At 43.4% G+C, this 21781-nt stretch overlaps 1 protein-coding gene across 1 annotated transcript in view; it reads left to right on the forward strand.

The window, feature by feature from the left end:
* bmp7b (bone morphogenetic protein 7b) overlaps positions 1-21781 on the forward strand; it is a 171324-nt gene that overhangs the window by 142902 nt on the left and 6641 nt on the right. Inside the window, exons 3-6 of the mRNA XM_041204552.1 lie at positions 7484-7632; positions 13379-13576; positions 19024-19100; positions 21047-21157. Of these exons, the coding sequence (XP_041060486.1) occupies positions 7484-7632; positions 13379-13576; positions 19024-19100; positions 21047-21157 (535 nt within the window). The remainder of the gene's footprint in view (positions 1-7483; positions 7633-13378; positions 13577-19023; positions 19101-21046; positions 21158-21781) is intronic.

Below are 21781 nucleotides of genomic sequence, written 5' to 3' on the forward strand. Positions count from 1 at the left end.
TAAGACACCAGAATAGGGTCAGGTTCACCTGAGGAAAGTGAGGAAAGTAAGGGTGGACACTGCAGAGGCACTGGCCATAACCTTCCGATCCTCCTTAGATACAGGTTGGTGCCAGAGGACAGGAGAATTGAAAATGTTATACCATTGTTTAAAAAGGGTGTAAGGCTAAGTCCAGCAACTTCACACCGGTCAGTTTAACCTTGCTGGTGGGAAAGCTTTTAGAGACGATAATCTGGGACCAAATTAAGAAACTTGGACAAGTATGGATTAACTGGGGAAAGCCAGGATGGATTTGTTAAAGCTAAATTGTGTTTAACTAACTTGACTGAATTTTTTGATGAGCTAACAGAGATCATTAATGAGTTAATCATAATGCAGTTGATGTGGTGTATGTGGACTTCCAAACAGCTTTGAATAAAGTACCACATAATGTTTGTCAGCAAAATTAAATCCCATAAAATAAAAGGGACTGTGGCAGCATGGATATGAGGCTGGCTGAGTGATAGGGAATAGAGTAACCTAGAAACATAGAAAATAGGAGCAGGAGGAGGCCATTCGGTCTCTCGAGCCTGCTCCACCATTCATCATGATCATGGCTAATCATACAACTCATCATTTTCACATGGTCCAGCGCTGACACTTCCTTTCCCTTCCTTGACCTCTCTGTCTCAATTTCTAGTGATAGATTGTCCACCAATATTCATTACAAGCCTACCAACTCCCACAGCTACCTCGACTACAGCTCCTCACGCCCCGCTTCCTGTAAGGACTCCATCCCATTCTCTCAGTGCCTTCGCCTCCATCGCATCTGTTCTGATGATGCCACTTTCAAAAACATTTCCTCTGGCATGTCTTCCTTCTTCCTTAACCGAGGTTTTCCACCCACCGTCGTTGACAGGGCCTTCATCTGTGTCTGGCCCATCTCCCGCCCATCCGCCCTCACACCTTCCTCTCCCTCCCAGAACCATGATAGGGTCCCCCTTGTCCTCATTTATCACCCTACAAGCCTCCACATGCAAAGGATCATCCTCTGCCATTTCCGCCAACTCCAGCATGATGCCACCACCAAAAACATCTTCCCTTCACTCCCCCCACCCTCAGCGGAATTCCGCAGGGATCATTCCCTCTGGGACACCCTGGTCCACTCCTCCATCACCCCCTACACCTCAACCCCCTCCCATGGCACCTTCCCATGCAACCGCAGAAGGTGCAACACCTGCTCCTTTACTTCCCTTCTCCTCACTGTCCAAGGGCCCAAACACTCCTTTCAAGTAAAGCAGCACTTCACTTGCACTTCCCTCAATTTAGTCTACTGCATTCGCTGCTCCCAAACGCAGACTGGGCGACCGCTTTGCGGAACACCTTCGGTCTGTCCGCAAGCATGACCCAGACCTCCCTGTCACTTGCCATTTCAACACACCACCCTGCTCTCATGCCCACATGTCAGTCCTTGGCTTGCTGCAGTGTTCCAGTGAAGCTCAACGCAAACTGGAGGAACAGCACCTCATCTTCCGATTAGGCACTTTACAGCCTGCCGGATTTAATATTGAGTTCAACAACTTCAGATCATGAACTCTCCTCCATCCCCATCCCCTTTCCGATTCCCCTTTTTCTAATTATTTATATTTTTAAATATATTTTTCTTTTCCCACCTATTTCCATTATTTTTAAATGTATTCCCATCCATTGTTTCATCTCCACCTTTTAGCCCATTTCGATTCCTTCCCCCCACCCCACCCCCACGAGGGCTATCTGTCTCTTGCTTGTTCTGCTTTCTACCCTTAATGTCATCATTAGCACATTTCTTAGCTAATATCACCACCATCCATCAACACCCCTTTGTCCTTTTGTCTTTGACATCTTTAGCAATCTCTTTTTTGCCTCCACCTATCACTGGCCCTCTATCCAACTCTACCTGTCCCACCCCCCTCAACCAGCTTATATTTCACCTCATTTCTATTTTTCCTCAGTTCTGATGAAGAGTCATACGGACTGGAAACATTAACTGTATTCCTCTCCACAGATGTTGTCAGACCTGCTGAGTTTTTCCAGCTATTTTTATTTTTGTTTCAGACTTCCAGCATCTGCAGTATTTTGCTTTTATCCAACTCAATAGCCTGCTCCTGCTTTCTCCCCATACCCTTTGATCCCTTCCACCCCAAGAGCTATATCTAACTCCTTCTTGAAAACATACAATGTTTTGGCCTCAACGAATTCCACAGGCTCACCACTCGCTGGGTGAAGAAATGTCTCCTCATCTCAGTCCTAAATGGTCTACCCCATGTCCTCTAATTGTGACCCCTGGTTCTGGACTCCACCATCGGGAACATCCTTCCTGCGTCTATCCTATCTAGTCCTGTTAAAATTTTATAGGTTTCTATGAGATCCCCACTCATTCTTCTGAACTCCAGCAAATATAATCCTAACTGACTCAATCTCTCCTCATTTGTCAGTCCCGCCATCCCCGGAATCAGTCTGGTAAACCTTCGCTGCATTCCCTCTATAGCAAGAACATCCTTCCTCAGGTAAGGAGACCAAAACTGCACACAATATTCCAGGTGTGGTCTCACCAAGGCCCTGTATAATTGCAGCAAGACATCCCTGCTCCTATATTCGAATCCTCTCGCTATGAAGGCCAACATACCATTTGCCTTCTTTACCACTTGCTGCACCTGCATGTTTACCTTCAGCGACTGGTGTACGAGGACATCCAGGTCTCGTTGCACATTCCCCTCTCTCAATTTATAGCCATTCAGATAATAATCTGCCTTCCTGTTTTTGCTACCAAAGTGGATAACCTCACATTTATCCACATTATACTGCATTTACCATGCATTTGCCTACTCACTCAGCTTGTCCAAATCACACTGAAGCATCTCTGCATCCTCCTCACAGCTCACCCTCCAACCCAGCTTTAGTGGTGGATGGTTGTTTTTTGGGGTTGGTACTAGGACCACTGCTTTTCTTGATCTATATTTATGGTTTAGACTTGGCTGTGTAGGCCACAATTTCAAACTTTGTTGATGTAAGTATTGTGAACTGTGAGGAGGATAGTGATAGACTTCAAGAGGACATAGACAGGCTGGTCAGTCAGCTGCATCCTCTTTTGATTTAGTGGAATGCCCCTTTAAGAAGGACAGGCTGACTTTAAGAGTTAGAGGCTAGCAGGAACACATCCTAGCCTCGCACACTGTAAAGGCCCCTGTTGTACATGCAACCAGTCAGCAACACAGGCTACACGCAGAAATCATGGAAATGAGGAAGCAGCACAAAATTTCCGTACCATCTGCCTGGACGGGAATGGGTGCAGGCAGATTGCAAATTATGACAACCATGCCCAAAAACTAGGCTCAATTAATTTTCCTTTCTGGGTGTATCAGGATCTATTTGTATATCAGATGTATGTGACATATTGGGCATAAATCAAAAAAACATGTGAAAATCAAGTACCAAATGTATATCAGGAACCATTAGGATATAATCAGCAGCCCCTGTGGCTGCATCTGAAGTGTTTCCAGGGGTGGTGGGCACCTTTCTAGGCACTTTTATCCCAAAGCGGGTGCATCAAGCCGGGAAATTTCCCAACTCCGCTACCCACCTCTAACACGAAATTCCAGCCCATTAACTCTGTTTATCTCCACAGATGCTGTCTGATATTGAGTATTTCCAGCATTTTTTTGTTTTTATTATGTAAGAATAAACAGGTCATTTTCTGGTTGGTGTACCACTAGAATAAATGCTTGGACTTCAGCTATTTACAATTTCTTTATTGAACTAAATGAGGGGCAGAGTGTCAGATATACAAGTATGTTGACAATACTATGTTAAGATCTTATTGAAACATATAAGATTCTGAGGGGGCTTGACAGGGTAGGTGCTGAGAGAACTTTTCTCTCATGGGGAATCAGGAACTGGGGGACAGATTTTTAAAATAAAGGGTCTCCTTTTAAGATGAGATGAGGAGGAGTTTCTTCTCTCAGAGGGTAGTTGGACTTTGGAATTCTCTTCCCTAACATGCAGTGGAGGCTGGATCATTGAATATATTCAAGGCTGTGTTAGGCTGTGTTTTGATCTACACAGGAGTCAAAGGTTATGGGGGGCAGGCAGGAAAGTGGGGTTAAGGCCACAATTAAATCAGCCATTATCTTTCTTATGATCTTATGAGGTCCTGGATCTAGACCAAATACTGAGTGTATATCAGTTACTGGGTATACATCAGGTACTGGGTTATGTCAGGTACTGGGCAATAATCACATAATCTATACCAACTACTGGGAAATGTCAGGTACTGCTGTATATCAGGTACCGTGTGTATATCAGGAACTATCCGTATATCAGATACTTGGGGTATATCAGGATCTATTTGGATGTCAGTTTCTGGACATTTTTCAGATGCTGGTGTATATCAGATACTGGGTATTTATTAGGTACCAGGTGTATATTTTCTGTGTCCATATAATAGCAAGACCTGGACAATGTCCTTGCTCGGACTTATAAGTGGCAAGTAACATACATGTCACACAAATACCATGACCATCTCCAACAAAAGAATCTAACCATCTCCCCTTGACATTCAAAGGCATTACCGTCACTGAATCCCCCACTATCAACATCCTGGGGGGGTTACCATTGACCAGAAACTGCACTGGACCAGGAATACTGTGGCTACAAAAGCAGGTCAGAGGCTGGGAATTCTGTGTACTCCTGACTCATTCCTGACTCCCTAAAGACTCTCCGACATTGACAAAGCATAAATCAGGTGTGTGATGGAATACTCTCTACTTGCCTGGATGAGTGCAGTTCCAGCAACTCACAAGAAAGTCGACACCATGCAGGACAAAACAGCCCGTTTGATTAGCACCGCAACCACCACCTTAAACATTCACTCCCTCCACCACCGATGCACAGTGGCAGCAGTATCTACAAGTATCTACATCTACAAGATGCACTGCAGCAACTCACCAAGGCTCCTTAGACATCACCTTCCAAACCCACGACCACTATCACCTAGAAGGACAAGGGCAGCAGATGCATGGGAACATCCCTCCAAGTTGCCCTCCAAACCACACGCCATCCTGATTTGGAACTATATTGCTGTTTCTTCACTGTCACTGGGTCAAAATGCTGAACTCCCTTCCTAACAGCACTGTGGGTGTACCTATGCCACATGGACTGCAGCCATTCAAGAAGGCAGCTCACCACCACCTTCTCAAGGGCAGCTATATCAAATAAAACAGTGAATGAATTAGAAATTCCAGCGCGACAATTTTTCTGTCTGTGCAGGGGCAAGTGTATATCAGTTCCTGGGCCATATTGGTTTGCAGCTGAATAATGAGACCCAAGATAACCTGGATTCTATGTCTCAGACCTCATTACAATGCAGTCAGTGAAGTAACAATGATATTGTTCCAAGTCTGGATGCTGTGTGACTTGGAAGGGAACTTGCAACTGGTATTATTCCCTTCGGCTGCCCTTGTTCTTCAATGTGGTGGAGGTAATAGGTTTGGAAGTTGCTGTCTAAGGAGCTTTGGTGAGTTGCTGCAGTGCATCTTGTAGATGGTACACGCTGCTGCCGCTGTACGTCGGTGGTGGAGTGAATGTTTAAGGTAGTGGGTGAGGTGCCAGTCAAGTGGGCTGCTTTGTCTCGAATGGCATTGAGCTTCTATTGGAGGTGCACTCATTCCAGGCAATTGAAGAGTATTCCATCACACTGACTCATGATCTTAAGGTGGTGGACAGGCTTTGGGAAGTGAGGAAGTGAGTTACTCGCTGCATAATTCCTAGCCTCTGATCTGTTGTTGTAGTCAGAATATTTATTTGGCTGGTTCAGTTAAGTTTCTAGTCAATATTCATGTTGATGGTGGGGGATTCAGCGATAGTAATATGATTGAAAAGCAAGGAGTGATAAAACAGGAAATGCTCAAAATTTTCATCAGTTCGGGCAGCAACTGTGGAGAGAGAGCAGAGTTAATGTTTTGAAATAAGATCATAAGCAACAGGAGCAGGAATAGGCCATTAAACCTGCTCTGTCATTCAATAAAATCATGGCTGATCTGACTGTAGCCTCAACACTTTCCTGCCTGCCTCCAATAACCCTTGACTCCCTTATAGATCAAAAATCTGTTGAACCCAGCCTTGAATATAATCAATAAAACAACCTCTACTGTTTGTTGGGGAAGAGAATTCTAAACACTGATGATCATCTGTGAGAAGAAATTCCTCTTCATCTCCATTTTAAAAGGGAGACCCTTTATTTTTAAACTGTGCCCCCTAGATCTAGATTCCCCCATAAGGGGAAACACCCTCTCAGCATCTAGCCTGTCAAGCCCCTCAGAAACTTAAATAAAATCAAAATACTGCAGATGCTGGAGATCTGAAATAAAAACAGAAAGTGCTGGAAACATTCAGCAGGTTTGGCAGCATCTTCAAAGACTCATATTGGACTCGAAATGTTAACTCCATTTCTCTCTCCACAGATGCTGCCAGACCTGCTGAGTTTTTCTAGCACTCTCTGTTTCCCTCAGAAACTTCTATGCTTCAATAATATCACCTCTTATTCTTCTAAACTCCAATTAGCATAGGACCAACTTGCTCAACCTTTCCTCACAGGACAACCCCATTCATCCCAGGAATCAGTCTAGTGAACCTTCTCTGAATTGCTTCCAATGCAAGTATAGCCCTCCTTAAGTAAGGAAATCAAAATTCTACACAATACTCCAGGCGCGGTCTCACCAATGCCTGTAGAACTGTAGCAAGGATACTATTGCACTGGCACTAAAGGCCAATACTCCATTTGTCTTCCTAAATACTTTCTGTAGCTGCATGCTAACATATGTGATTCATGTAGAAGGACACACAGATCTCTCTGTTTGTTAATTCTGTTCTCTCCCACAGATGCTGCCTGACCATTTCCAGCATTTTCTGTTTTTATTTCAGATTCCCAGTATCCACAGTATCTTACTTTTCGTCAAGTGGAGATAGTTAGATTCTCTTTTGTTGGAGATGGTCATCACCTGACATATGTCTGGCATGAATGTCATTTGCCACTTATCAACTCAAGCCTGAATGTTCTCCAGGTCTCGCTGCATGCAGGCAGAGGCTGCTTCAGTATCTGAGGAGCTTCAAATGGTACTGAACACTGTGCAATCATCAGTGAGCATCCCCACTTCTGACCTTATGTTGGAGGTAGGTCACTGATGAAGCAGCTGAAGTTGATTGGGCCTATGACACTATCCTGAGGAAATCCTGCTGTGATGTCCTGGTAATGAGATGACTGGCCTCCAACAGCCACAACCATCTTCCTTATTGCTTGGTATGACTCCAGTTAGTAGACTTCTCTACCAATTCCCACTGAGCAATGTGTATATTAGATAAAATATGAAGATCTGAACAATCCACAAATAAATTCAGAATCAGTTGAAGCGGACATTTCTTTTCCACAAGCTACCAGGAATTTGCATAATTTCCTTCTATTTTCTTTCAGTGAGTCCGAATTGTTTCCCCTGGACTCTAGGACTATCTGGGGTGCAGAAGAAGGGTGGCTGGTATTCGATATTACAGCCACAAGTAATCATTGGGTGGTGAATCCAAATAATAACCTGGGCCTCCAGCTATTTGTGCAGACAACAGCCGGTAAGATTCAGACTCTGGCACTCTTGGCTATCCTACCTTTGCACTGTGGAAAAAATTTTAACTAGCAAGATCCGCTTGTATTGAACCTCTGTTTCCATCTGTATGCCGGTAGCTATTTTCCTTTGTACTTGTGCCCAAATCTATATCTTCACCTGTATTCATATTGACACCTGAGTCATTGAGGGTAATTTTAATCCAACCTCTTTAGCAAAAAGTGGATGGGATTGGGCCATCGGATCATTTTACTTTCTCTTAGCTTTGGTGGAGGGTTAAATCAGATGGGGTATAAATTGGCTGATCCAATCTGATTCTCCCATCTTTCCATTGGGTGGGTTAGTTTAAACTTACCCTTTGTATCTCTACCCCTATATGCATCTAAAACTGTAACAATGTCTGGAAATGTACCTCTGTCTATATGTGTAACTGTATCTTTACAAAATTAGGACAGTAAAGTAAAGCTACAGGTAGAAATACAGGCTCAGAAACAGCTATAATACACATAAAGATAGAATCACAGATAGAGACATTTGTTCAGGGAATGTGAGCATTGACAGCAAGGTCAGCATTGTTGCCCATCCTAATTGCCCTTGAGAAGGTGGCAGTGAGCTGCCTTCTTGAACTGCTGCAATCCATGTGGTACACAGTGCTTTTAGGGAGGGAGTTCCAGGATTTTGACCCAGCGACAATGAAGGAACGGCGATGTAGATCCAAGTCAAGATGATGTGTCGCTTGGAGGAGAACTTGCAAGTAGCGGAGTTCCTATGCATCTACTGCCCTTGTCCTTCTAGCTTGTGGAGGTCACAGGTTTGGAAGGTGCTATTGAAGGAACCTTGGTGAGTTGCTGCAGTGCATCTTGTGGATAGTACACACTGCTGCAACTTTGTATCGGTGGTGAAGGGAGTGAATGTTTGTGGATGGAGTGCTGATCAAGTGAACTGCTTTGCGCTAGATGGTGATGAGCTGCTTGAGTGTTGTTGGAACTGCACTCATCCCAGCAATGGAGGGTATTCCATCAGAGTCCTGACTTGCAGAGCGTGGATAGGCTTTGGGGAGTCAGGAGGTGAGTTGCTCGCCTTGGAGGTCCCAGCCTTTGATCTGCTCCAGTAGTCACAGTATTTATACAGCTGGTTCAGTGTCTGATCAATGGTAACCTCCAGGATATTGATATTGAGGGATTCAGCGATGGTAATGGCATTGAATGTCAAGGGGAGATAATTAGACTCTCTCTTGTTGGAGATGGTCATTGCCTGGCTCTTATGTGATGTGAATGTCCCTTGCCACTTATCAGACCAAGTCTGCACATTGTCCAGGTTTTGCTGCATATGGACACCAGCTGCTTCAGTAACTATGGAGTCGTGAATGGTGCTGAACATGGTACAATCATCAGTGAACATTCCCACGCCTGACGTTATGATGGAAGGAAGGTCATTGATGAAGCGGCTGAAGATGATTGGCCTAGGACACTACCCTGAGGAACTCCTGCAGCGACTGCCTGGGACTGAGGTGATTAGCCTCCAACAACCTCCATCTTCCTTTGTGCTAGGCATGACTCCAAACAGTAAAGAGTTTTTCCCGATTCGCAGTGACTTCAACACTGCCTGGCTTCTTGATGCCACACTCAGTCAAATGCTACATTGATGTCAAGGGCAGTCACTCTCACTTCACTTCTGGATTTCAGCTCTTTAATCGATGTTTGGGCCAAGGCTGTAATGAGGTCAGGAGTCAAATGGCCCTGGCAGAACTCAAGCTGAGCATGAGTGTGAGCAGGTTGTTACTGTGTAAGTGCACTTGATAGCACTGTCAACAACGCTTTCCATCACATTGCTGATGATCGAGAGAAGGCTGATGAAGCGGTAATTGGCTGGTCTGGATTATTCCTGTTTTTTATGGACAGGACATATCTGGGCAGTTTTTCACTTTGTTGCATAGATGCCAGTGTTGCAGCTGTACTGGAACAGCTTGTCCAGGGGTGCAGCTAGTACTGGAGCACAAGTCTTCAGTACTATTGCCAGGATTCTGATCAGGACCCATAGTCTTTATCCAGTGCCTTCAGCCGTTTCTAGATATCACACTGAATCACAGTGCAGAAGAGGCCCTTTGGCCCATCGAGTCTGCACCGACACGTGAGAAACACCTGACCTACCTACCTAATCCCATTTAACAGCACTTGACCCATAGCCTTGAATGTTATGAAATGCCAAGTGCTCATCCAGATACTTTTTAAAGGATGTGAAGCAACCTGCTTCCACCACCCTCCCAGGCAGTGCATTCCAGAGTGTCACCACCCTCTGAGTAAAAACGTTTTTCCTCACATCCCCCTAAACCTCCTGCCCCTTACCTTGAACTTATGACCCCTTGTGGCTGACCCTTCAACTAAGGGGAACAACTGCTCCCTATCCACCCTGTCCATGCCCCTCATAATCTTGTACACCTGAATCAGTTTGATCCCTTAGCTTGATGGTAATGGTAGAGTGAAGGATATGCTGGAATATGAGATTACAGATTGTGTTTGAATACAATTCTGCTGCTGCTGTTGGCCCAGAGCACCTCATTGGTGCCCAGTTTTGAGCTGCTAAGTCTGTTCTGAATTTATCCCATTTAGCATGGTGGTAGTGCCAAATAACACAATGGAGGGTATGCTCAGTGCGATTTTATCTTCACCAGGACTGTGTCCCTCTTACCTGTACAGTCTAGGACAGATGCAGCTGCAACAGGTAAATTGGTGAGCACCAGGTCTAGTAGGTTTTTCCCCCTTGTTGGTTCCCTCACCACCTGCTGCAGAGAAAGTTTGGCTGATATGTCCTTCCTAAGAAATAGGAGCAGGAGTAGGCCATTCGGCCCTTCAAACCTGCTTCACCATTCTATAAGATCACGGCTGATCTGATTGTGGCTTTAACTCCACTCTCCTGCCTGACCCCATAACCCTTGATTCCCTTGTCGATCAAAAATCTGTCTGCCTCAGCTTTGAATATATTCAATGACCCAGCCTCAACTTCTCTCTGGGGAAGAGTATTCCAAAATCTAACAACCTTCTGAGAGAAAAAAAATCCTCAGTCTTAAATGTGAGACCCCTTATTTTTAAATTGTGCCTTCAGTTCTCGACTTCAAGGGAAAACATCATCTCAGCATCTACCCTGTCAAGCCCCCTCATAATCTAATGTTTCAATAAGATCACCTCACATCCTTCTAAATCTCAATAACCTACTCAACACTTCTTCATAAGACAACCCCTTCATCCCAGGAATCAGCCGAATGAACTTTCTCTGAACTGCTTCCAATGCATTTGTATCCTTCCTTAAATAAGGAGACCAAAACTGCATGGACACAGTACTCGAGATGTGATCTTACTAAGGCGCTGTACAACTGTAGCAACACTTCCCTGCTTTTATACTCCATTCCCCATGCATCCTTTGTTCCCCATTATTTCTGGAACTTTTTTCTCTCTTCCGCTGTGAACACAGATACAAAATATTAGTTCAATGTCACTTCCATTTCCTTATTTCCTGTTATAATTTCTCCTGACACTGCCTCTAAATGACCCATGTTTACTTTTGCTAATCTCTTCCTTCCTACTTGCCTATGGAACCTTTTACAATCTGTTTTTATGGTCTGAATTTTCATCCTCAAGTCAAGTAGCGGAAGTCAGACAAATTTGTGGCTTGGCCCGCCTGCCTCAGGAGAAAGTGCCTGCAAAGGTGGTATCTTCATTGCTGGGGGGTGGGTGCAGGCTGGAGTCAGGCCAGCTGATCTGGGAAAAAGTTTAGAGGTAGCCAAAGGGGCTGCCGGATGTGAAGGTGGGCTGTTTAAAAGGCCTGCCTGGGTGCAGAGGACTTTTTCCCAGACATCATAAAAACGGAATGGTCCTCCAGTCCTCACCCTGCAAACATTCTCCATGCCCCATCCATGACACCTGATGCCCCCCACCCTATGGCCCCTCATGCTCCCTATGATAATCTGTGCCCTTTCACCCACCTACCATTGCCCCTCATAGCCCAGTGCCAAGCTATGGCAATTCTATGCCCATTGACCCACTATACACTGAAGAGATCTAATAAACCCTCTAGTGGCAATAGGATGTGTTTTTAAAAAAGCTTTAAAAGAAGTGATTCATTCACAAGTTTCTACTATGTTAAAAAGTCATTTCACTTAGAAGGCAATAAAAGTGTTAAATCATCCACACTCACTAAATTATCAATAACAACTTCAGACTCTTGAGTTAGGATTTTGCCCTTGGCAGGGATGATCGGGGATGGTCAGAAAGCCCACCCGCGATCGGCTCTGCACCACGATTTCATGCAGGCGGGCCATTTAATGCCCATCCTGCATGGATTCCGAGCAGCTGCCTCAGGGAGATTGAAGCCTTGTGTAAAAAATTAATGAAGAGATTAAACATTTAATAAAACATGTCCCCTTATGTGACTTGTCACATGAGCTGGGATGTGTTTAATTCAAAAATAAAGTTTTTATTTAATATTAATTTGCTTTAGGAAACCTCATCCCTCTCGTGGATGAGGTTTCCAAAAAATGTAAAGGCTGCTTGGCCTTTTCACCTGCCAATTATTAGATTGGATGGGCAGCGTAAATTTTAACTTAATTAGATCATTAATGGCCTTAATAGGCCTCTTAATTATCGGCGGGTGAACAGCCAACTCTGGCATGTGCCTGCTGACCAAAATATTGCGAGACTGCACGATGACGTCGAGACACATGCCCAACGTCATCGTGCATCATTTTACACTCAGGCGTGTCGGGCATACGTCTGCACGCCGAGTGTAATATTCTGCCCTTGAAACCCACTTGACCTTGTGTAAACAAACAGTGATACTGACTTTGTTTTTGATATTTTAAAGTATACATTTGGAATGGTTGAAATTTGATGAGTTGAAAGACCTTTATTTTGTTGTCGATCCCACACTCCCTCATTAATCTACATTTCAAGTATTTTTTAAAATTCCTTCTAATCCCCAGTCAATTAGCGACATTTTATTTTATTTGTCCACATGTAATGCCTCCACAATTTAACCGTAGCAGGATTTATTTCCACCAGTGTGTCAACTTTAAAGGAGCATTAATGTGACAAATCCCAAGGTGCACTGCAGATAAAAGGATGCCATTTAGCCCATCAAATCTGTGCTGGCTCTTTGATGAGCTATCGAATTAATCTCTCTCCTGCCAATCTTTTGACATATATCTGCAATTTTTTCTCATTCAAATATTTATCCGGCTCCCTTTTGAAGGCTGCTATTGAATCTGTTTCCACCATCCTATCAGGTAGCGCATTACAAGTCGTAACCATTCATTGAATAATAAGGTTTTTCCTGAAGTCAACTTCATCAGGACACTAGCAAGAATACCAATATAAGGGGGGGGGGGACAACAATTTATACTGTGTGTGAAGAAAGTGCTGATTGGTTGACAAGTGGCATTGCCATGGAGAATGCACCATTGATGGTGACTGACAGTTAACTGCCAAGAATTGTTTGAAATTTAAACCAGGCAGCTTGACCCTGATTGGTATATCTCTCTTCACAAATTTTACTGTTTCTCAGTCAACTATTTAGGTGAGGGAAGAAAATTCATCAGATCTTCTATCAGTTGAACTGCATTTGTGGTGGCCTTAGAAAACTGTATGCTGCAGAGCCCTGTTCCATAGATGGAGGAACAGTGCAAAAGCAGCAGAAATATGGATAGGTAAAGACATATGTAATGGTGAATAAACTAATTTTTAATATATTTGTTTTTGAAGGACAAAGTGTCAATCCCAAGATGGCAGGTCTCATAGGAAGACTTGGGCCTCAGAATAAACAACCATTCATGGTGGCCTTCTTCAAAGCCACTGAGGTCCACATCCGGAGCGCACGATCAGCAGGTGTTAAACAGAAGAACCAAGGTCGCTCTAGGTCTTCCAAGGGTCAGGAATCTTTAAGAGCAACCAGTTTAGCAGGTAGACATGCACTTTGCGCACAGTTCTAATATTACAATTCAGTTTTTATTTGCCCAACCTAAAAGGTATCATGGTGGTGCCATTTCACCTGTTAAACATCTGAAAACAAAAAGAATCTGTGAACTGCAGTCTCAGAAAACCAGACAGCTTAGTGCAGTTAAGACCTTGATGCTAGCTGGCATGATATTTGTGTTTTCAAGAGGTTTATGTGTGGCATTTCATGAGGGAGGCTCACCAGATTCAACACCTTCAGTCAATGGGCAAAAGATGTGAGAATCCAGTCAAGGTGGAGTCTGGATTTATAACAACTAGGGTTCTGATCTAGAAGGTCTAAAATGGGGAAATCTGAATAACCTGACTGAAGCATTAGAAGTCAATCAATTCTTCACAAGTCTAACTGTGTTTTGAAGATACACACTTCAAGGAAAAGCCTTTCAATTTGGATTTTTAGCTGCTGACAACAAGATCAGGCTCTAAACTTTGCCAGACAGAAATTCACTTGAAAATAAGTTCCTTTAATGCCTAGTTGTTTGAGAGGATCCAGATTATGCGTTTAATTGGCTAACTAATATGCCCAGAAATTGCATCACACAGCCCCTGACGATGTCCTCCCCCCCAACCAGATCTAGCCCTTAGACTCTGACTGCTGATCTCCCCCCAACCCTGACCCCCAATCTCCACCCAGCCCTGATCCCCAAACTCCCCCAATGCTCTGACCCCAATCTCTCCCCAAGCTTTGATACCTGATCCCTCCCTACCCAGCCCTGACTCTCAACCTCCCTCTAAGCTTTGACCCCTGATCTCCCCAATCCCCTGATGTTTCCCTGAAGCCTTAACCTCCAATCTCCCCACAGCCCTGAACCCTCTTCTTCTAAACCCCAAGTTTTGAGCCTTTACCTTCCCCCCAAGCTTAACCCCAATCTACCCCACCAGAGCCCTGACCCCAACTTCCCTCCAAAAGCCCTGACCCCAATCTTCACTTCCCCCTGGAATCCTGACCCTGATCTCCATCCTCCCTCTCCCCAAGCCCTGATCCAAGTTCCCTGCAACCTCAGAGCCCTGATCACAATCTCCACCCCACAGAGCCCTGATCCCGATTTCCACTTCCCACCCCCCCACCGCCCCAGCCCTGATCCTGATCTCCAAACACACTCCTCCCCCTGCCCCCCCAAGCCCTGACCCCAATATCCACCTCCTCGGAGCCTGATCCTGATCTCCACCTCCCCCCGAACCCTGACTCCAATCTCCACACCCCACTAAACCCTGACTCCTATTTCCACTCCACCCACCATAAGCCCTGATTCAATTCCACTTCTCACCCCCACCCACCATCGAACGCCTGCCCTAACCCCCACCCACTCCACCATCCTGGAGCCCTGACCCTGATATCCATGCCTTCAAAGTCCTGACCCTGATCTCCCCCACAACTAAGCCTCTATCTCAATCTCCACACCCCCACAAACCCAGACACAGATCTCTCCCCTGCCCAAAGTCTCATCTCTGACCCCACGTCCTCCTGACCTCTGACACGACAGGACTGCAAACCCAACCCCAAGTTGACTTAAGGCTCCAGCCACGCTGGGGAAATGAGAATCCAGGATTCTCCCAATCACCATTGTTTATACATATACCTAGAGTCTTGGCTGTTCTTCCACCGAATTTGTGACTGCCCAATTGGCTTTTTTTTGCAGGATCTCCAGACAATCACTTTAATGTCATTATGAATCATGGGGGCCAGGGCTTGAGGGGAAATGAGGTGAGGAGGGGACAGTGGGGTGGCGGAGGGAGGCATGGGGAGGGGTGGGTTTTGGTCAGGGCTTGAGAGGCTAGCTACGTTAAACTTATTGCATCTTTAGCAACCTCCTCCCTGGGGAAGCAGTGGAGACCTGAAATAAAGCTGCTCGGTTATCCAAGGTATTGCTCAATGATGTTGCAGCCTTTAATATCCAGGGGCCATGCTCCTGGAATTATGTGAACATCTTCATCGCCAGCTATCATAGATGGCAGTTTCTTACATGCATAGAGTCACCTGTTGTGCATTAATTCTAACATGGCTATGGAGTCGATTGCAGACCTGCAAGGCTTTTCACAGTGTGGGGGCAACAATGAATTTTCTGATTGTTTTGGGATTGCCTGGTCTTTCTAGCTTGTCTTTTGCCCATAGCTGCCCTGTATTCTTTGCTGTTCAAAGGAAACAATGCCACTACTGGAGATTGCTCCCAAGGTAGTTCTTTATTGCTCATTTTTCTCCCAGCCCATGGTGGACATGCCACATTTCCAGAGCTCCATCTTCAAAGAGTCCTTGAACATTAATCTCGGCCTACCTTGCAGGCAATGTCCAAGATTAATTGCGAATACATGACCGCCTTAGGGATTTTATCGTCAGCCGTACGTACTATACATCCACTCCATCTGAGCTGGGCTCTGATGATAAGTGCTTCAAGTCCAGACATGTCTGCTCTTTGAAGTACCTCAGTGTTGGGTACTTTGTCCTCCCATTTGATGCCCATGATGTTCCGACTGCATCTCATGTGGAACCTTTCCAACTGCTTAAAAATCTGAAGTAGGTAGACTGTGTCTCACAGGCATATAAGAGCGGAGGTATTATCATAGCAGCTGGTTTTGTTGTAAGTTTGATATTTCATTTCCTTACAGTCTCTTGGGTAAATGGGAAAATGTTAAGCTTGCTCTGGTAATTCTGTTTGCCACCTCTGTCAATGCAGACATTTCTAGAGATTGTGCTTCCAAGATAGGTAAAGTTATCTACAGCCATCAGGGCTATGCTATTGATTTTTATAGACAGAATTTGGTGGTGGTTGGTGGAGTATCTCTGTCACCCTTAAGTTGATGGCTAGCCCATAGGCATCAGCCACTTTTGAGAAGCAGTCTATGATCCATTGAAAGCCATACTTATAGTGTGACATGGTAGCACAGTCATTGGCAAACAGCAATTCCCATACCATCATCTCTGATACCTTAGTTCAAGATTTCAGTTGTCTCAGGTTGAAGAGATTAGCTACCTGAATAGGATGTATATTCCATCAACATTTCTATCAAATGCTGAATGATTTTGCAACCTTTAACATCCAGGGACCACACTCCTGGAATTATTCATACACAGGAACATAAAAATTGCTGGATGAGAAAAGACCAAAGTCCATCTGGTTCACTGTACTGTACTGATAGTCACATAATACAGCACTAATAGAGTTGCTGAGTTATTAACCACTCTTGGCAATCATTCTTTATGAATTAGTCTACAACAGAATCACACATGAGGTGAGGAAACCCCCAGTGATGGAGAACTTTAGAAACCATAGTTGCAAAGTCACTGGTTCACCCTCAAGCATTTTACAGATAAATGTGGGTTCAAAGATATGGCTCCTAGCATCACTCAGACTGCAGCTTTGTGGGTCCTCTTCACATATCCTTCTCCGATTGAGCCAATTCTAGCCCCTCATTCCTCAGTTGGTGCTTCAACAAGTTAAAAAACAATTGTTTATTAACACCTTGGACATTGTTAACACACATGACTGCCATTTGTCTGGCTTCAGCACTTTAACCCTCCCAACATGGGTGAGCCTACTGGTAGGACTACCACCCGTAAACCTCGTCAGGTCATGTAGGCTCACAGGTTTCAGTTTGGTCCAGCTTGTTGCGCTTGTCCTATTCCCTGCACCTAAGTGGCTGTCAATGTACAGATGCCAAAATAATCTTTTAGAAGAAACTGGTTTCTGCAGGAGCATCTCATCTAATACAAACAATTATTTGAAGCATCAGGATTAAAAACTAAAAATAGATTATCCTCAATATTAAAAATTGACGTCTGTTGATCATAACAGCAAAAGAAATAGGAGCAGGAATGGGCCTGATGGCCCCTTGAGCCTGCTCCACCACTAAGTAAGATCATGGCTGGTCTTTGACCTTACCTCCACTTTCTCACCTCGTCTCCTGATTCCCCTAGAGACCAAAAATCTATCTATTTCAGCCTTATATATACTCAACAACCGAGTATCTACAGTCCTCTGTGGTAGAGAATTCCAAAGATTCACAAATGTCTTTCTGAAGAAATTCCTCCTCACCTCTGACATAAATGATCAACCCCTTATCCTGAGACTAGTTTGCCCTCTTGTTTTAGACTCTCTAATGAAGGGAAACATTCTCGCACCATCTACCCTGTCAAGCCCTATCAGAATTTTTAATCTTTCAGTGAGATCCCCTCTCATTTTTGTGAACCCCAGAGAATTTAGGTCCAATTTACTCAGCCTCTCATCATAGAACAGCCCTTTCATCCCAGGAACCAATACAGCGAACTCTTATTGCCTTGTGCTCTTCTGCCCTTGCATACATTGCATAGCCTAGTACAACAAGTAAGATGGTTTGCAATGATTTTAAAGTCATTTGCAGGGCGCGATGACCTGATTTCTTGTTACAGTTGCCTCCACATTTTGTTGCATCAGTAAGGAACTGGTTTGCTATTTGAGGCTTTGCCCAAGTTAACTGATTGTCTGTTATACCTGGTGTGTGATTTGAATGGACTGATCTGATGGAGACCAGTGAGTGTACAGATGGAGAGCAAGAGAAACCACAGTAAATGTGTAGATCAGATTTCAGATATTGCACTGAAGATCATGAAAAGCACCAATGGGAAAATAGTTTAGAAATGGAGGAATTAAGAAACATCAGTCAATTTACAGCTATTTAAGTGATTCAGTTTTATATGGAATTTCAGATAGATACAATTCAATTTTAATTATTCTAGGCATGGTAGGATATTTCCTGTCAAGATATAGCTTGTCAGCCATAGCTCAGTGGGTAGCACTCTCACCCCTGAGTCAGAAGGTTGTGGATTCAAGTTGAGCATTAAACTCTAGGCTGAAACTCCAGCCCTTTCTAGTGCTGAGGGAGCACTGCACTGTCAAAGTTGCTACCTTTCAGATGATCTGTAAACTGAAGCCCTGTCTGCTCTATAAGGTGAACATAAAAAAATCCCATGGCACTATTTCAAAGAAGAACATAGGGGTTCTCCCCATTGTCCTGGCCAATATCCATCCCTCAATTAATATCACAAAAACAGATTATCGATCATTATCACATTGCTGTTTGTGGGAGTTTGCTGTGTGCAAATTGGCTGCCACATTTCCTACATTACAACAATGACCACACTTTAAAAAATACTTCATTGGCTGTAAAGCTCTTTGGGATATCACAAGATTGTGAAAGGCTCAATAGAAATGCAAGCCTTTTTCTTTTCTCTCTGCATAGCTCTCTTACCTTACAATCTCTGCAAGAAATAAATAGCTTGTTCCTATTGGAGGCATGCAAATGCCTATAAATATCCTGCTCTGCTTGCCAATTATTTGACACAGGAACTTAGTGGAGATAACTGTGGCAGACCTGATGCTGATATCCAGTTGTTAATGGCCTCTATTTTTTATGATTACTAGAGAACAGTAGCAGTGACCAACGCCAGGCCTGCATGAAGCATGAGCTGTATGTCAGCTTTCGTGACCTGGGATGGCAGGTAACTCCAGAACATTAAGAACTCTAAAAGCATTTTTGTTTCTTATCCAAAATCGTTTCAGAAGAAAGGTTCCAACTAGTGTAGAATTTTTTTAAAAATTATTATTATTTCGTATTTGCTTTTTATCCAGAACAGCTCTTACAAAAAATACTTCCATAACCTGTATTTCAGAGAACATATGCAGCCTCCATTGGGGCTAGCCAATTTCTCCCTTATACAACAGAAATTTAAAGCAGTTCCACTTTCAGATACCCATAACAACTTTGGATTCTCACTGAGATTAGTTCCTCTCATTCCTGGTTGTGAGGGGCTTTATTGTGTAAACATGTAGATTAATTTTAGCATGCGGCATTACCCAAATTAGGATTTTGTAACATTGGAATCCCATTCAGACTTTTGCACCTTCATTGTAATATCCAACCTCAGCTTCATTGGTAACACTTATATTGAGTTAATTTTTTGAATATTCAAGTGCCACTTCTGGACTTAAGCACATAACAGCACTCCAATGCAGTTATGAGAGATATCTGTGGTGCTGTCCTTTGGATGAGACATTAAATTGAGTAACAGATTTGATGGCACTTTGTACTCTGAAGTTGGGAATCTATTTCGTATTTTTCTAACCAATGTCCCCAGGTAATGTGCTTGAAAGAAAAATGTAAAATCTTTTTAAAAACATGGAAAGTAAATGTCCTGGAGAATTAATGTCTAAATATTTTAAACTGAATCTTGTAGTGACCTTAGAAGTGATCCCAGTATATCAATAGTAAACTGTAATTCAACCTAGATTGGTGAAACCCCTATTAACATATTTTAGCTGCCAGCAGCATAAGTGCAATGTCCTTAACCATTACATAAGACCAGTGAGGGAGACTGGTGGAATTGTCACAATTTTAATAGTGAAATACTTTATAACTATCCAGTTACACTGCCGAGTAAATTTTTGTGGGACCGGATTAGAAACTAGAGCCTAGGTTTTCTGGTTGGCATGTGTATGACTGACTGTAATCCATTTGAGTAAATGAGTTACTGTTGGCACAGGTAGGAAAACCAATGTTTATTTTTTCATCTCTGGGGCTTGATTTCAAATCTAGTTCAGATTGATAGGATGAAAGACCCTTTAATCTGCTGCTAGTGAGCGTCTCATGTGACTCAACTTGAATTGAGTCTCAATTCAGTTCCTAGTAAGCATAGGCTCATGACCCAAAGTGGACCCTAAGCCCCTGGGTCAAAATCCTGGAACTCCCTCCCTAACAGCACTGTGGTGTACCTACACCACATGTACTGCAGCAGTTCAAGAAGGCAGCTCACCATCACCTTCTCAAGAGCAACTAGGGATGGGCAATAAATGCTGGCCCAACCAGCGAAGCCCACATCCCGTGAATGAATAAAAAAAAAGCTGTCTCACTTAGAGAAACTACAGCATGACTACCTGCTGTGCAAAACCGACAATTATCACATTGATACAATAAGGATGATCATCAGAATTAGGTTAAGGCATGGTTTTAGGGCTACATGGAGAGAATTCTACTTTGCATCTGACCTAGGAGTATTTGAGGCTGACTGTTCGAAATGGAGAGTGTTCCATTCCCTAGCAATAATTTCCTTCAACTTGATAAACATGATGTTTCACAGAAAAATCAATCTTTCATGGCACCTGGGGAAGTTGTGTGCTACCAGAAATTGCTGTGGAGGTTGTCATAATTACAGTACAAATGTTAGATCTGAACTCTGGTCGGGCATTATTTACTTTCTTTTGAATGAATGTTATAAGCAGTTTCTTTTGCTCTTAATGTTCACTATTAAACTGATATTTAAAGTGGTGCATTTGTTTTGTAAATATGGTTGCATGCTGTTTTTAAAAAGATGTAAAACCAGTTTTTCAAAGCCAGCAATATCCAGAAACTCTGTTCTGAATATATATCTTGTTCCTCCTCTTCTTGAAGGACTGGATCATAGCTCCCGAGGGATATGCTGCATACTATTGTGAGGGAGAATGCTCATTCCCACTGAACTCATACATGAATGCTACAAATCATGCAATTGTTCAAACTCTGGTAAGTACCAAGTGTATGAAACAGGAAGAAATGATGACATCTCACAATGTATGCAAAAGCCTGAAGATTTAAAAGTTTCCCCCAATAAGCCTAATAATATTGTCATGTCTTCATATTTTTAAAAAGATGCTGACATCAAGTACAGTCTCTTTACCTTCCAACCCTGAAGTGCAAGGCTATGGAATATGCTACCAGAGTTAGTTGTCATAGGAAAGACCATGTCAACATTTAAAAATAGGTTAAATAGAAATTTGAAGAAAAGGAGCATAAAGTGACATGGGGACAGGCAGGAAAATGGGATTATGATCATCGTACCCTCTAATTTTTTCTTGTAGTGTGCAACTGATTTGTTTAAGTGCACATTATCTTTAAATTTTCTTCAAGACCACACATGCATGGTAATTTAAATGTGCCTACTTGTGCATGTCTTGGCCAGTAACTTCTGCGTTGCTGCATGCCTGTACAGCCAGAGACTTACAAGGAACACTGGTTAGGATACTGTTTGTGTGGAGGGTAAACATGTAGTGGTTGGGCCTAAAGCTAGTTCCCATGTTGTAAATTGAATGTAATTCTATGTGAGTTCTTATCCATTTCTTTGATATGGAGATAAACACAATTGTTGAA

The sequence above is a fragment of the Carcharodon carcharias genome, chromosome 14 (genome assembly GCF_017639515.1).
Source record: "Carcharodon carcharias isolate sCarCar2 chromosome 14, sCarCar2.pri, whole genome shotgun sequence".
Classification (NCBI taxonomy): Eukaryota; Metazoa; Chordata; class Chondrichthyes; order Lamniformes; family Lamnidae; genus Carcharodon; species Carcharodon carcharias.